The sequence below is a fragment of the Rana temporaria genome, chromosome 6, assembly GCF_905171775.1.
Source record: "Rana temporaria chromosome 6, aRanTem1.1, whole genome shotgun sequence".
Lineage (NCBI taxonomy): Eukaryota > Metazoa > Chordata > Amphibia > Anura > Ranidae > Rana > Rana temporaria.
Window position 1 is genome coordinate 222,686,676 of NC_053494.1, and position 17,241 is coordinate 222,703,916.

The 17,241-nt window shown below is 51.9% G+C and overlaps 1 protein-coding gene across 2 annotated transcripts in view; it reads right to left on the reverse strand.

Moving 5' to 3' along the window:
• LOC120944301 (protein mono-ADP-ribosyltransferase PARP14-like) overlaps nucleotides 1–17,241 on the reverse strand; it is a 575,277-nt gene that overhangs the window by 524,651 nt on the left and 33,385 nt on the right. Inside the window, exons 9-15 of one of the 2 annotated variants that reach the window (XM_040358334.1) lie at nucleotides 16,726–16,807; nucleotides 14,310–14,459; nucleotides 12,347–12,409; nucleotides 10,961–11,140; nucleotides 3,288–3,494; nucleotides 1,297–1,899; nucleotides 3–145 (exon numbers count right to left, since the gene is read on the reverse strand). In XM_040358334.1, the coding sequence (XP_040214268.1) occupies nucleotides 3–145; nucleotides 1,297–1,899; nucleotides 3,288–3,494; nucleotides 10,961–11,140; nucleotides 12,347–12,409; nucleotides 14,310–14,459; nucleotides 16,726–16,807 (1,428 nt within the window). The remainder of the gene's footprint in view (nucleotides 1–2; nucleotides 146–1,296; nucleotides 1,900–3,287; nucleotides 3,495–10,960; nucleotides 11,141–12,346; nucleotides 12,410–14,309; nucleotides 14,460–16,725; nucleotides 16,808–17,241) is intronic. The other variant, XM_040358333.1, reaches the window with a different exon arrangement.

Genomic DNA, 17,241 nt, shown 5'->3' on the forward strand with positions numbered 1-17,241 from the left:
ACCTTCAGTATTGTGTTTCCACAGGTTTTCTGGAATTTCTGCTGTACAGACGAGTATTCAGGAGTTCCTGGAACGACATCCACTTCCATCACAAGAGTCCCACCCATCGGCTTCCAGTGTGCCGGTAATCTGTGAGTGTCCCCATCTGAAAGAGAAGATGTGCATCCAGGACTCAAAGAAAAAACAGACAAGTAAAACCTTTGGTGTACAAAGCATGGACCATAGGGTGAGTACATGGACCATAGGGGGAGTACATGGACCATAGGGTGAGTACCTGGACCATAGCGGGAGTATATGGACCATAGGGTAAGCACATGGACCATAGGGGGAGGTACATGGACCATAGGGGGAATACATGGACCATAGGGCGATTACATGGACCATAGGGCGAGTACATGGACCATAGGGGGAATACATGGACCATAGGGCGAGTACATGGACCATAGGGCGAGTACATGGACCATAGGGGGAATACATGGACCATAGGGCCAGTACATGGACCATAGGGTGAGTACATGGAACATAGGGCGAGTACATGGACCATAAGAGGAGTACATGGACCATAGGGAGAGTACATGAACGATAGGGGTGTATACATGGACCATAGGGGGAGTACATGGACCATAGGGGTGATACATGGACCATAGGGTGTGTACATGGACCATAGGGGGAGTACATGAACCATATGGGGAGTACATGGACCATAGGGAGAGTATGAATGTCTCACTTCCTGTTTGACCTCAGTAAACTTGCCCCCATCATCCGAGCCGTTCTGGCTGGGGGTTAGTCAGCCAGAACAGCTTACTGAGGAGGAACAGGAAGTGAGAAATTCAGACAAAGAAAAAAAAACTTTAGAAGGTAAATGGAAGGAAAAGGTAAGTGAACCAAGAATGCACTAACTTAAAGGAACCTATATAGAAAATAAAAAACAAACCTTTACAACCCCTTTAAGAAATTATAGCCACTGTCCAATACACCATACCATTTTGTTGCTGAAATAAGATGGCCTGGGTTATTTTGCTGGTTGTGGGTATTCTGTACCACTAACCCTCTTTTCATTTGTTGAGCAACTATACTTCAGAAGGACTAAACTGACTGAAACCTAACTATCGCCCATGGTGTACCATCGGGTGTCGCTATGGGAAGGGTAGGAGAGCCCATGGCAAACCAGTATCTCCTATGGAAGTACCGCTACAGCTGTCTTGGTTGAGAAGACTCTTCCCTGCAATGGCAACTCTTGTTTTCCATTGAGTTTATGTAATATAATGGATGATCTACCAACAAAAGTCACATTACCATGTTTCACAACACGTTGGATCTGAATTTGGTTCCCATGCTTGTCTGTGGCCGTTTCTCCTTGTACGCTGACAGTATGTTGGTTTCCTCGGATCTGGATTGTGATCTGGACCTTGTCCTCATTTTTTGCCTCTTCCAGCTCCAGGTTGGTCATCTTGTCGAAGGGAATCATAGTTCCTCCATTGTTATATCTCCATTCCACCAGTTTCCCGGTGAGCTCTGCTGCCCCCTCCCGGTTCTTTCTGTCTTTTACCCGGTTTATAATCTTTTCGATCTCCCCGGACACAGGTAGGACGTCCCGGGTGAGGCCCACAATCCGGATGGAGGGGTCGGGTGGTTTGTAAATGACAGAAACCTGAAACTTTTTCTGGAGGTCGGAGATCTTCTTCACCTCGGCTTCTTCTAATTCAGAGATACATTCCTCTGTGATCACCTTCTCTGCCTGCTCGCTGTCGATCAGCTGCAGTAGCCAATCCTTCGTCTTCTCCACGCTGCTTTTATCTGCAGCACACAAGCTGAACACCACGGGCTCAATGCCGTCCATCAACTGGAAGGCGGTGAGCTTCTGAACTCGCTTCGGGGCTTTTGGTGGCATAAAATATTCTACAAGACAAGAAACAATGGTGTCACAAACTGCTCTGAAAGTGGAAATATAAATTGTGAACAAATAATTTATGAACGGGATGTAGACCAGGATTGGGTGACCTGTGGATTTACATCTACTTTAATCTGTGAAGCAATAAATATCAAATTAACTTTATACAGAACTTCCTCAGAGACACTCCAGATGACGTCAGGCAGACGAAACCGGTAGAGCCGGCAGACAGAACGTTACAACACTTCTGGATTTGTCAGCATGATATGCTTTACTGATTTGGCTCAAATGTGACTACCTATTTTTAGTGTTAATAAATAAAGTATTATACCATTTGGGATTCCTTTCTCCTACTTATGGGCTAACACTGGAAGCATTACTAGGAGATCAGTGAGACGAGATATCGCCAGAGTGCTGCTCAGTGGCATACACTCTGAACGCTTTTCACCCCAAGAGGGGGTGAACATCTGGTGAGTGCGGGATTTATCAGAGCACGGTCTGCTGTGGTCACCATTCTGGAAGGCAATAACGGTCATGACCAGGCACTGAGACTTAGCACCTAAGACCACATCATTTACATATATGGACATCCGTGTTGTCTAATCCTCAACTTTGCACGCATTTTATTATCTCTCCTGCACCGTCACTGAATACAATACATGTATTGTCGCTGCCGCCCACTATTCAGATGGCCGACCCCAGGGCTAGACTGGGACGGAAATTTGGCCCTGAACTTCATCCAGACTGGCCCACTTTGACAGGCCTCTCCCACAACGGCCGGACAACTCCCGCACCCCCCCCCCCCCCCGGCCACCCGCACCCCCTCTCCCCCTTCACTAGCCACTAGCCGTTTTACTTTATTAGAGTAGAACGGCTGGTACTGGTACTCTTATAGGCAGTACCAGTGGGGAAGCTAGACATTATTTCACCCGGGGAAAAGAATCAGTTTGGTCCCCCCCCCCCTCATGGGACAAGATTAGGCAGAAGTGAGAAACTCCCAGGCCGCTGTCACTGAAGCCGGCCCACTGAGCTATCGGCCCACCGAGCCATCGGCCCACCAGGAAACTCCATCGGCCCACCAGGAAACTCCCTGTAGTCCCAATGGCCAGTCCATCCCTGTTCAGGGATAAGCATTTCTATGTTCATCCTTAGACCAGCAGTTTTCATTGCTCATGAGACCTCTTTTTTTTTAAGCCCTGGTGAAGGGGGTGGAGTTACAGCCCCCCAAAACAAGTTGGCTTTGTAAACAATCTATCATTGTAATTTGTTTGTATTCTGAGTTTAATATCAGGCTGTGGTGCTTCAATTGGTCATTATTCCAGGATCCTGAACTCCTCCTACATACTGAAGGGTCTCTTCCCCTTTCTTGTTCAGTCGGCCACACCCCCAAACTCACCGGAGAGCCTCGTGAGGAAGGATTTGTCTTCGGGAAGGGCGCTCCCCTCTCTCTTCTTCATGCTCATGTAGAAATCGTTCAGCATAGATTGCTGGAAAAGAACCACTTTCACCGTCTGCAGAGAACGGACCGATTTAGATTTCATGAAGTCCACCAAACCATCGAGGATCGCGTCGGCCACCATGGAGGCAGATAATCCCCCCGCACCTGTATAGACCAGACAAAAGGTTTACCAAAGATATCTACTGATCACACAATGTAACTTTTCATTCAGTAAATGTAAAGGTAAAAGACATTAAAAGCTGGCGTCAGAAGAGGCCCCTCCCACTACTTAGTGCATGAGAACCCCTCAAAATGGGCACATCGGGTGTACAGACCCGGGAACTCAGCACAGGGATGGTGGGAAACTGCCATTCCACTCCTTGTCAGTGAAGGGTGTGGTTGCTGGTTCCTTTGCTCCTGTGCTCCAGAGACCAGGGGCTAGAGTGGCTTCTCTTTCCCCAGGAGGGATGCTGGATCCTGGGGAAGAGCCGGGCGGGGCCCCCCTGGATAGGCCTGTGGAAGATTCTGGGCCTACCCAAAGGAAAGATGAGTCCCTGTCAGCCTTCAGACAGAGGACTGTCAGTAAGTTGAAGCGGATTGAGAAGGAGGAGGAGAAATTGATGGTTTTGATGGCCGAGTTCAGAAAGAAAAAACAGATCTGTGCTAAAGTATACAGTAAGAAAAGACCGGCTCTGAGGCCTGAGCTGAAGGACCTGGAACAAGCTGTGAGGAAACAGAAGGATTTGCTGTATTCTCTGAAGGAGAAGAGCGGAATATTTAAAAAAATATATAAGAATGAGGAGCGATTTAATTGCATGAGAAGAGGAGCCGCTTCATGCATGGAGGATGGGGAAGCCAGCGAGGAGATGCAGGTACAGGCACCTCTGACATCCGCTGAGCCCTCTGCCCCCTTCACACCCCAGCAATGTGGCACATCTCAGGAGGGTGAAGGTCCTGCCATGCTGGATTTCATAACCAAGTTGGAATCCCCTCCAGGTGCGGCTTCCCCGGATGGTGATGTCAAGATGGACGCCGTTTCCAATCCTGTGGAGAGAGCAAGATCCACCATGGAGTCTGCAGCAGGTGAGGGAAGCTCTGATCCCAGCCATAAAATCGCACAGGTGACAACCCAGCAAGCAGGTACAGTGTGTGTGCAGGATGGTGGTGGGAACTTTATTAATGACAATAAGCTTGCTGAGGGTTGTAGTGCTGCAGGCAGTCAGCCCATAGACAATGTACAGCATACACCTGATAAAAACTGCCAGTCTGCAGAGAGGTCCATGGACAATACAGTGACTTTGCCTGGACCAGGCACAGCGGCTGTACCTGCGAATGATGGAGGAGATGCTGGGTGCAGTGGTGCCACAACTCAGCAGAAGTCTGCATTGGACGGGACTGGAGCTGTGTGTACAGAGCGGGGGGAGGGGGTGGGTCCTGCCTCTGCTAATACAATCCCAGCTAAATCAGACGCTTTGCCGGCAGGTGTGACTGTGTCTAGGGACAGGACTGCAAATGCTGGGGGTGGAAGGAAATCCTATGCTGGTGTTGCTGCTGCAGGATCTGGGAAGGGGGAACAAGCAGGGAAGGAGCATGGGAATGGGTTGTCTTCCTCCCTGTTTAAAAGGAGGAATGTTGTGCAGCTGAGGTGGGAAGGCGGTGGAATCCCCCCACATAGGAGGGCGGTGGTGGAATCCCCCCACATAGGAGGGCGGTGGTGGAATCCCCCCACACAGGAGGGCGGTGGTAGATAAGATTCTACAGATGGGGTTCACGCCCGCAGATATCTTCGCCCTGATCAGTCCGGCAGGTTCCTATGAGTATGATTTGTCCTTTCTCCGCCCGGAGTCTTTGGACATTTTTTGGGAGAAATATGAACACGTGTGTAGGGTAGGGTGACCAGACATCCCCAGTTTCAGGGGACAGTCCCCTGATTGAGGACACTGTCCCCGGACCAAGTCTGTCCCTGGTTTTGTCCCCAGATTGGATTTAATAGGGGGCAGGGGCAATTTCAAAGAAAGTCAGTGCAGATATAAAATAAAAAAACATTGAATTACACCCCCCCGCTCCGCCGTGCCTACTAGCATAGGGGGGTTGTATTTTTTCCATTATCTGTTCCCCTTTCTGATGTGCTGGTCGGAGCGGAGGGAATATTTCTTCAGTTTCGGGTGCATGCCCATTTAGCTTTGCTCGCATGTTATTCTGCCTTGGCTCAAATCCCTGCCAGCCACCTGCCTATCTCCTTGCCTTCCCTGGCGGAGTGATCTTCCTCCGCTCCCCATCCAGTAGTAGCCGGGGCCCGAAGAGTGAGACTTTAGAGGCTGTGAGGCGGGCAGCGACAGGCAGAGAGTCGCTGATTGTTGCCATTACTAGTAAAGAAAAAATATGTCCCCGGATTTCATTTTAAAAATCTGGTCACCTTAGTGTAGGGGCCTGCCGGACTGGAAGGGGCTCATGCCCAAACTTGTCTCCCGCCAGCCACTCATTAAAGTGGTCACGATTCTGGTCCGCAATGAGCCCATACCACCGGGGGATCTATGTATATGGCTGAGGAGGTATGGAGACGTCCTGGGCCCCCTAAAGAAGATTCTGGATGACCGGGGAATATGGACGGGGGGATGGTCTGCTCAGTTGAAACTAAAAGTCATTGACCATGTCGTCCAGCATCTGCCATCCTCAGCTTTCCTGGGAAGGGACAGGCTGACCATCTTCTATCCAGGCCAACCAAAGCTCTGCAATAAGTGTGGAGACAAGAGTCACCTTGCGTCCTCCTGTCCAGTGATGAAGTGCTCTCTGTGCCAGGGTATAGGACATCTGGCTAAGGATTGTAACCTCATAAGGTGCAATCTGTGCAATGCAGTGGGACATCCTTATAGTCAGTGTCCTGAGGCAATGCACAATAAGCCTGAGCTCATGAGGGAGTTCTTCCGCCTGGACATGGAGGATGCTCGGAGCTCAACAGCTGGAGGGCCTGTGAGTCCATCTGAGTCTGTGCCAATTCCCAATGTGTCCGTGGTGCCCCAGACTGTGCCAATTCCCAATGTGTCCGTGGTGCCCCAGACTGTGCCAATTCCCAATGTGTCCGTGGTGCCCCAGACTGTGCCAATTCCCAATGTGTCCGTGGTGCCCCAGACTGTGCCAATTCCCAATGTGTCAGTGTCTTCCCAGTCTGTAAGTAAGGTGTCAGTTGCAGAGAATGTGTCCAATCCTTCTGTGTCTTCTAAAATTGCAGAGGCAGCAAGAGGTGCTGGTGCATCAGGTGCGGTGCCAGTCCCCCTCCCTCGATGCTGCAGGGTTCCTGTTAAGGATCGTGGGGTGCAGAGGAGTGGGGAGGATGGTGAAGAGGCTGGCCTGGGGGTAGATAAGGGAGTATGGGGGGGAGGGGGGTGAAGGGTGTGGGGAGGCTGCTGACTCCGGGTTGTCCAAGGATGATATGGAGTGGTTGGAGGATAAAAGGAGGAGAGGCAAAAAGAAGGGGAAAAAAGGAGGTACAGTTACCTTAAGTCCTGAGGTTTTGCCTTTGGCGAATAAATTTACGGTACTGTCTGAGGATGACTATGAATGGGACTCGTTCAGTTCTGCATCCTCTATGGATGAAGAGTGCCAGGGTGCAACGAAGCGCGCTGGTTCTCCAGGGAGAGGGAGTAGCCAGGCTGAGAAACAGCCTCAGCCACCTTAATGGCAGTTCCCACTCACTTTATATAAAAGGTGACATGCATGGTGATGCTCTTTAGTCTGGCTCTCCCGTAGGGATTATGTTGTGCGCAATTTGGTTTGCACCGTTTATTATGTTCTTGTGTTTGTTTCTGTTTTGTATAGTCATATTCAATTGTTTTGTTTTATTGTATATACGTTGTTGTTTGTAAGATTTTTTCAATAAACAAAATTAACCCCTCATAATGGGCACAGCGGGGGGTACAGACCCGGGAACTCAGCACAGGGATGGTGGGAACCCCTCATAATGGGCACTGCGGGTGTACAGACCCGGGAACTCAGCACAGGGATGGTGGGAACCCCTCATAATGGACACAGCGGGTGTACAGACCCGGGAACTCAGCACAGGGATGGTGGGAACCCCTCATAATGGGCACAGCGGGTGTACAGACCCGGGAACTCAGCACAGGGATGGTGGGAACCCCTCATAATGGGCACAGCGGGGTGTACAGACCCGGGAACTCAGCACAGGGATGGTGGGAACCCCTCATAATGGGCACAGCGGGTGTACAGACCCGGGAACTCAGCACAGGGATGGTGGGAACCCCTCATAATGGGGCACAGCGGGGGTACAGACCCGGGAACTCAGCACAGGGATAGTGAGAACCCCTCATAATGGGCACAGCGGGTGTACAGACCCGGGAACTCGGCACAGGGATGTTGGGAGCCCCTCATAACGGGGCACAGCGGGTGTACAGACCCGGGAACTCAGCACAGGGATGGTGGGAACCCCTCATAATGGGCACAGCGGGTGTACAGACCCGGGAACTCAGCACAGGGATGGTGGGAACCCCTCATAATGGGCACAGCGGGGTGTACAGACCCGGGAACTCAGCACAGGGATGGTGGGAACCCCTCATAATGGGCACAGCGGGTGTACAGACCCGGGAACTCAGCACAGGGATGGTGGGAACCCCTCATAATGGGCACAGCGGGTGTACAGACCCGGGAACTCAGCACAGGGATGGTGGGAACCCCTCATAATGGGCACAGCGGGGTGTACAGACCCGGGAACTCAGCACAGGGATGGTGGGAACCCCTCATAATGGGCACAGCGGGTGTACAGACCCGGGAACTCAGCACAGGGATGGTGGGAATCCCTCATAATGTTCTGTCTGGACTGATCCCGTTACTCATCTCTTGAGCTTATATCACACTTGTGATCCTGAGGGCAATAATGCACACCTCCCAACATTTTGAGATGGGAATGAGGGACACCTACTAACAAACGTATGTAGGCATAGGGCCCGCCCCTGCCACGCCCCCGCCATGCCCCTTAAAGGATAATAATTTTTTTGCACAGAGTGGCCCCGATCCTCTTCTGGGGTCCCTCGACGGCTCTCGCGGCTCCTCCCCGCAATAGATAGCCCCCTCTGGGAAGCTCTCTCCCGAAGGGGGTTACCTTGCGGGCGCGCTCCCGTGTCATACAGTCGGCGTCCATAGACACAGAGGTTATGACTCGGCCCCGCCCCCTGGCACCCGTGTCATTGGATTTGATTGACAGTTGGGAGGTATGATATTGCTATGGAGGGCACAGCAAGGGCCGCTATCAGGATTTTTGGGGCCCCTTACACAGCTTCAGGCATGGGCCCCCTGGAGCACTGGATCAGAGAACCGGGGGGGGGGGGGGGGAGTTTGCCAAAGGGTTGAGAAACGTGGGGGGGACTTTGGGTGCTGACAAAAAAATGGGGGATGCCATCCGGGCCCCTGGCAACCACCGGGCCCCTTACAGGTCGGGGGGAGTTTGGGTGCCGATGAATATTAAAAAAATGGGGGATGCCATCTGGGCCCCTTACAGGTGTACTGCCTGTACCCCCCTGATTGCGGCCCTGAGTTGGCCTCATGCTGGTTGGTTGAGTGAAGTCTACAGTGGAGTGGAGTCCAGGCCCGTCACGACAAGGCAGGCAAACCAAGCCATTGCTTGGGGCCCCCGAGCTGGCCTGTGGCCCCAGGGCCCTTGTCGCGCTTCCTATAAATGCTGCACATGACTTGACAGCGTGCGGTACAGGAGATTCAGTTTTCTGTTCCCGGCCAGACTAACAGGAAGTGCACACTGAGTTCTCACTTCCTGTCAGTCTGGCTGGTGTTCTGCCGAATAAGGTCCACCCGGCGGATAAGGAGCCCCCTGTAGCTCTACACTTTCGGCTATTTTCGGAGGCTCAGTTGAGGTTCGTACTGCGCAAGCGCTGCGCCTGTGCAGTACGTGGGGGTCTTTATCCGCCGGGGGGAACTTTTTCAGCAGGACACCGGGAACAGGAAACTGAATCTCCTGCCGTGCGCCGTCAAGTCATGTCTTAGTAGATGGAGTCCATAGACGGTGCAGGGACCCGTGCATCGGGACCCCCGATCTACTTATTTTGGGGCCCCTTACACAGCCTTAGGCAGGGCCCCCCTGGAGCAGAGAACCGGGGGGGGGGGGGGTGCTGACACAAGATAATAAGCGGAGGCGGGCCCTGAGGACCATCGGGGCGCTTACTAGTGTAATGCAAAAAAAACGGGAGGAGGGCCGGCAGGGCCTTTAAGGGGCCCTGGGGACCATCGGGCCCCTTACAGGTTTAATGCAAAAGAAATGGGAGGGGGGCCAGGCAGGCCCCTGGGGACCATCGGGCCCCTTACAGGTGTAATGCAAAAAATAAATAATTACAAATTACACCTTACGGGTGTAATGCCTGTAACCCCCCTGATGGTGGCCCTGTCTCCAGCACTCTGTACAGCACACGCAGCCATGGATGGAGGGGGGAGCGCCCATGACGCAGGCATGGGCGTCCGCTGAAATTTTTTCAGGGAGGGGCGCTTCGGCAGCGGCGATACACAGTCGCATTTAACCCTTTCTTCAAACGCTAGCGGGGGTTAAAATCGCCCCGCTAGCGGCCGAATAGCGCAGCTGAAACGATGGTAAAGCGCCACTTTAACGATATCGCGGCCAGCTGGCAGTGTGAAATAGCTCTTGAGATAATTCAGCTTCACTCCATGCCCATATAAATATAGCCTAGAGAATGTACAGACCCCCCCTTCAGCACAGATGAACCCCACCTTCAGCACAGACTCCCCCTTCAGCACAGACCCCTCCATTCAGCACAGATGGACCCCACCTTCAGCACAGACTCCCCCTTCAGCACAGACCCCTCCATTCAGCACAGATGGACCCCACCTTCAGCACAGACTCCCCCTTCAGCACAGACCCCTCCATTCAGCACAGATGGACCCCACCTTCAGCACAGACTCCCCCTTCAGCACAAACCCCTCCATTCAGCACAGATGGACCCCCATTCTACACAGAACACTCCATTCAGCACAAATGGGCCCCCCTTCAGCACAAACCCCCCCCCCATTATGCACAGTCCCCTCCATTCAGCACAGATGGACCCCCATTCTGCACAGAACACTCCATTCAGCACAAATGCACCTCCCCTCAGCACAGACCCCCCCTATTACGCACAGACCCCTTCATTCAGCACAGACCCCCCATCAGCACAGATGGAGCCCCTTTAAGCACAGACCCCCCTTCAGCACATACCCCCCTTCAGTACAGACCCCCCCCTTTAGCACAGATGGACCCCCCATTTAGCACAAATCCCCCTCCCCCATCCCATTCAGTACCTCAGATCAGCCATCAGCGCAGCACAGGCACAGTGTGCCTGTGTGACATTCAACCCGGGACCGTTTAGACAGCCCGTGGTCGCAAAACTCTTCAACACCTTCTTGATTTTCCAGGGGGGGGGTCAATTGCCCCCCCTTGCCCTATGGAGCGGACGCCCATGAACGCAGGAGAGCCGGGGACAACCTCACCGCCCCAGCCTGGTACGGTAGGGAGGGGGGGGGGGTTGGGGGTCCAAATTCATTCAAACGGCCCTGACTGAGTCAGGTGGTTATTGGGTGCACATGGAAGCAGAACTGTCTGTGATGCAATGTGGTCATACCTGTTCCCAGAGCGGGGAAGGTGACAGAAGACGCCTGATAATTCTCGAATGTCTGCAGGATCTCCAGGACCGTTTTCCTGATGGACGCCGAATCTTTTGCGACTCTGACATGGAGAATCCATTTGCACTGAGTGATGTTTCCAGAATGGGTGATGACGTATCCGGCGTGAGGCCGGGAACCTGCCGGAGATGGAAACTTTACTGGTGATTGGTCCGTTCCTGAATAATGGGCGTAACAATGTCCCCTCCCCCCCTCCGACTACCTCTGCTGACTAACCTGGGGGGGGGGGGGGGGGGTACAGTATAAACCAGAGGTGTAGCAAGAACCTTCAGTTCCCCGCTACAAGAAACCACAAAGGGCCCCCTGACCCCCCCCCCTCCTTCCCTCCGAGCCGGGGGCCCCCTTACTCCCATTGCAGGGCCCCCTTACTCCGGTCCCACAGTGGGACCCTGTCACATGTTCTGCAGTGGACCCCCTTCTTGGGTAAGTGGGTAAGGTTGCCACCTTTTCTTCAAGCCAAACCCGAAAACTTTAGCTCCACTCGGGAAAATTGTATTCATCTGAACCCGCAGAGTTCCCCTTTACATCTAAAACCGCAGAGTTCCCCCTTTACATCTGAATCCGCAGAGTTGCCCTTTACATCTAAACCCGCCGAGTTCCCCATTTACATCTGAATCCGCAGAGTTGCCCTTTACATCTGAACCTGCAGAGTTCCCCCTTTACATCTGAACCCGCAGAGTTCCCCCTTTACATCTGAACCCGCAGACTTCCCCCTTTACATCTGAAACCACAGAATTGCCCCTTTATATCTGAAGCCGCAGAGTTCCCCCTTTACATCTGAAGCCACAGAGTTCCCTCTTTACATCTGAACCTGCAGAGCTCCCCCTTTACATCTGAAGCAACAGAGTTCCCCCTTTACATCTTAACCCGCAGAGTTCCCCTTTATATCTGAACCCGCAGAGTTCCCCTTTACATCAGAGTCAGCAGAGCCCTCCTTACATCAGAGTCAGCAGAGCCCTCCTTACATCAGAGTCAGCAGAGCCCTCCTTACATCAGAGTCAGCAGAGCCCTCCTTACATCAGAGTCAACAGAGCCGGCCCTAGCAACCAGTTCGGGAAATGTAGTTAGTAGGGGGTGGCTGTGTCCTCTATTTCATTCTGGGACACTGTATTGTCCCGGAATGAAGGTGCCCGGGACCCAGGGACAGACATGTCAATGGCGGGACAGTCCCGGGACACGTGGGCACCCTAGTGAGCGTCCATCAATAGTCATACCTAATGGTTTAAACCCACTTCTCTCTCTATCTTCCCAACGTCTGTCACGTTATGTTGGTGTCTATTTTTGTACAAAGGCAAAAACAAGGATGGTCCAGGGCGGAGCCTTACCCAGAGCCGCGGCGGATGATACAACAGACGGGCCGGCCGCATCCAGAATCGCTTTAGAAACTCCTACAAATAAAGAAATATAAAAAACACACAGTGAGTCCTTATTTATCCGAGTGACCGTCATTTCCACATCTTATTGAGCTGAAAATAAATATCCTTTATCCCGGGGGTTAGCTTCGTAAATTGGGCTCTATGTCACCTCAACAGAAGGCTGAGCCCTCCAAATCCATATTCCTTCATCTACAAGTCTTTCCATCTACAACTCACACAAAGCTTCTTTTTTTTTTTTGTAATGGAAAGAGGTCCCCAGGGCAACCCCCCCCCCCCTTTTTTTATATATATATTTCTTTTTTTTATATTAAAAGTAGGGTTGTCCCGATACCAGTACCAGTATCGGTATCGGGACCGATACCGAGTATTTGCGGGAGTACTTGTACTCCCGCAAATACCCCCGATACCTAAATAGAATACTTGCCCCATATACCCACCCACCCGCGCCGCCGCCACCACCGCCACCGCTGCAACGAATGCCGCCGCCGACCCCGTCGCATACCGCAACAACGCCGCCGCCGCATGGGTTAAACAGCGTGCGGGGAATATCACAGCTTTTATTTGAATAGCTGTAGTATTTCCCGCCGCGCAGCATATAGACACTCCCCCTTGCTCGGGATCTGTCCAATCCCGAGCAAGGGGGAGTGTCTATACGCGGCGCAGCGGGGAGTACTACAGCTATTCAAATGAAAGCTGTGATATTCCCCGCACGCTGTTTAACCCATGCGGCGGCGGCATCTAGGTATGGGGGGACATGGCTGCATATAGGGGGGACATGGCTGGATATAGGGGGGACATGGCTGGATATAGGGGGGACATGGCTGGATATAGGGGGGACATGGCTGGATATAGGGGGGACATGGCTGGATATAGGGGGGACATGGCTGCATATAGGGGGGACATGGCTGCATATAGGGGGGACATGGCTGCATATGTGGGGGGACATGGCTGCATATGTGGGGGGACATGGCTGCATATATGGGGGGGACATGGCTGCATATATGGGGGGGACATGGCTGCATATGTGGGGGGACATGGCTGCATATGTGGGGGGACATGGCTGCATATATGGGGGGGACATGGCTGCATATATGGGGGGGACATGGCTGCATATGTGGGGGGACATGGCTGCATATATGGGGGGGACATGGCTGCATATGCATATGTGGGGGGACATGGCTGCATTTGTGGGGGGACATGGCTGCATATGGGGGGGACATGGCTGCATATATGGGGGGGACATGGCTGCATTTTGGGACACATTTAAAAAAAAGTATCGGTATTCGGTATCGGCGAGTACTTGAAAAAAAGTATCGGTACTCGTACTCAGTCCTAAAAAAGTGGCATCGGCATTCTCTGCTCCAGAGGGCCCATACCTGAAGCTGTGTAAGGGGCCTCATAATTCCTGATGGCGGCCCTGTAGGTAAAGGTGATCCGGGGAAAATCTGGGGTTGCCTCTAGCAACTAATCAGTGAGTCATAATGTGTGCTGTAACCTCTGGCAACCAATCAGTGAGCAGTATTACTGTACAGTAACCTCTAGCAACCAATCAACAAGCAGAAATCATGTGCTGTAACCTCTAGCAACCAGTCAGTAAGTGGTAATGATATGCTGTAACCTCTGGCAACCAATCCCAGTCACTGCCTGATCTGATACAGTAAATTGATTTTAAGTCTAGCTGATATTTATTGTATGTCTCAGAGCAGATGGAGAGCGATATTGCATGGGGGGGGGGGGGGGGATTTTTTCCCCCAGGATCCAATCAACATTAAAGACGGCCCTGATTGGAGCCCATGACTCAACAGGTAAGGGCGGCTTTGGCAGCAAGAATGGGACATACTGGATAGTCACAGAGTTCTGGCTGATTGATCTATAATCTGATACTCAGATGTTGGGGGTCGGAATGAATCACCTGAGTACAGAGTGAATTTTCGGTTGGAAGAGTTTACAATGACATCGGTGTCCTCTTTGGTGATATCGCCGGTCTTCGCCTGAAAAGCGACAGATCCGATCTTCATTTCATGAACCCCGAGTGACGGGTTTGTCACCGTCCCAAAGAACGCTGCAAGACAGAAAGGAAAGGAATAAATTAGCAGATGTACGTAGACCCCCTTCCCAAATGATGGAGGTCAGGGGTCTCCAGTGAAAGGTCCCGGTGATCCTCCATCATACAAAGACATCGTAGACAACTGTGCTCCTCCAACCAGTGGCGTCACTAGGGTTGGTGTCACCCGGGTGCGGACCGCACCCCCTGCACCCCCCCAGCAACGCCTCTGCCTCCAACCTTGTGGTAACTTCTGGGAAGACCCTTTTTTGTTCCAGAATGTCTGTGCCCCTCCTGTGTACAAAGCCAGCTCCAGAAAGACAAATTGTGACCAGCTTGGTGTGGAGGAACTCGAGTGTCCTGCACAGAGCCCTGACCTCATCCCTACTGATCACCTTTGGGGTGAAATGGATCTCTGATGGTGAGTCAGGTCTTCAGTACATAACCTCACAAATGGGCACGATTTCCGCAGACACCCTTCAAAACCTTGTGGAAAGTCTTCCCAGAAGAGTGGAGACTACGAGGGGAAGAGGGGGGGTGGGCAACTCCATATCAATGGCCATTATTTTGAAATGGGATGTTCAACAAGGTCATGTAGGTGTGATGGCCAGGGGTTCACAGACTTTTGGTCATACAGTATATATTAAATTAGAATCTGAAATGAAGCTTCCTTTTTATTTTATAAATTATGTATATACTCGAGTATAAGCCGAGTTTTTCAGCACATTTTTTGTCGCTGAAAATGCCCCCTCGGCTTCTAACTCGAGTCATCTTTTTGTGCCTGATCTCCCGGACTTTGGGGGCCCGGTTCCGGCCTGCCGTAGGTCGCCTGGACCCAACTTGGCACACTTGTAGCCCCACTCTTCCTCTACAAGTGTGCAAAGTTTGTTGTCCGGGGGACCTATGGCCGGGGAGCACCGATTTTTCAAAGCTGGGCACCCCTTCCATAGACTCCCATGTTAAATAGTAATTTCTCCTGTGAATTTGGGGACCTGGTTCCCGGCCGGATGTAGGTCCCCTGGACCCAGAACATGGCACACATGTAGCCCCATTTCTCCTCTACAAGTGTGCAAAGTTTGTTGTCTGGAGAACCTACGGCTGAGAAGCACCGATTTTTCAAAGCTGGGCACCCCTTCCATAGACTCCCATGTTAAATGGTAATTTCTCCTGTGAATTTGGGGACCTGGTTCCCGGCCGGATGTAGGTCCCCTGGACCCAGAACATGGCACACATGTAGCAACGTTTCTCCTCTACAAGTGTGCAAAGTTTGTTGTCTGGAGAACCTATGGCTGGGGAGCACCGATTTTTCAAAGCTGAGCACCCCTTCTATAGACTCCCATGTTAAACGGTAATTTCTCCTGTGAATTTGGGGACCTGGTACTGGCCGGTCGTAGGTCCCCTGGACCCAGAACTTAACACACATGTAGCCCCATTTCTCCTCTACAAGTGTGCAAAGTTTGTTGTCTGGAGAACCTACGGCTGAGAAGCACCGATTTTTCAAAGCTGGGCACCCCTTCCATAGACTCCCATGTTAAATGGTAATTTCTCCTGTGAATTTGGGGACCTGGTTCCCGGCCGGATGTAGGTCCCCTGGACCCAGAACATGGCACACATGTAGCAACGTTTCTCCTCTACAAGTGTGCAAAGTTTGTTGTCTGGAGAACCTATGGCTGGGGAGCACCGATTTTTCAAAGCTGAGCACCCCTTCTATAGACTCCCATGTTAAATGGTAATTTCTCCTGTGAATTTGGGGACCTGGTACTGGCCGGTCGTAGGTCCCCTGGACCCAGAACTTAACACACATGTAGCCCCATTTCTCCTCTACAAGTGTGCAAAGTTTGTTGTCTGGAGAACCTACGGCTGAGAAGCACCGATTTTTCAAAGCTGGGCACCCCTTCCATAGACTCCCATGTAAAATGGTAATTTCTCCTGTGAATTTGGGGACCTGGTACCAGCCAGATGTAGGTCCACTGGACCCAGAACTTGGCACACATGTAGCCCCATTTCTCCTCTACAAGTGTGCAAAGTTTGTTGTCTGGAGGACCTATGGCTGGGGAGCACCGATTTTTCAAAGCTGGGCACCCCTTCTATAGAATTCAATGTTAAACGTCAGTCTAGTCATGGGAGGCATAGGCACAGTGAGGCATAGGCACAGTGAGGCATAGGCACAGTGAGGCATGCAGATGGACACCCTAGGCTTATACTCGAGTATATATGGTATATGGAATAGTTTGAGTAAACTCCTTACAGCAGAATACAGTAGATTTATATTACATAAACATACTTGACCCCGTCCCAACGGATTGCCTGTTGGTGACCCCGCTAGTGGCAGCATCAGTGCAGTTTTCCAGTTGACTTGTAAATGTCTGTAAATACATAACACAAGAAAATGTCCATTATACAGCAAGAAAAACATATACAGTATGAGATACAACTAATGTGACTTTGGAAGTGAGGTGGCCAGGGTCTAGGGGGATGAATACACTACAACAGGGGTGGCAAACTCAAATTCATCAGGGGCCGCATTAGCAGTATGGTTGACCTCAAAGGGCCGGTTGTATCTGTAAGACTGGTTTTATGGAGCGCAGGATTCAGGAGTTTGCTGCGTACGAAATGCAGGATACAGGAGTATGCTATGGACCGTGTGCAAAATCTGATATCTGCACCCCCACTCTCCTTCCATCCTCCCATCCACCCTGGGATGGGATGGGGTAGGATGGGATGGGGTGGGATGAGATGGGATGGGGTGGGGTAGGATGGGGGTGGATGGGATGGGGTGGGGGGGGGCCGTAGGATGGGG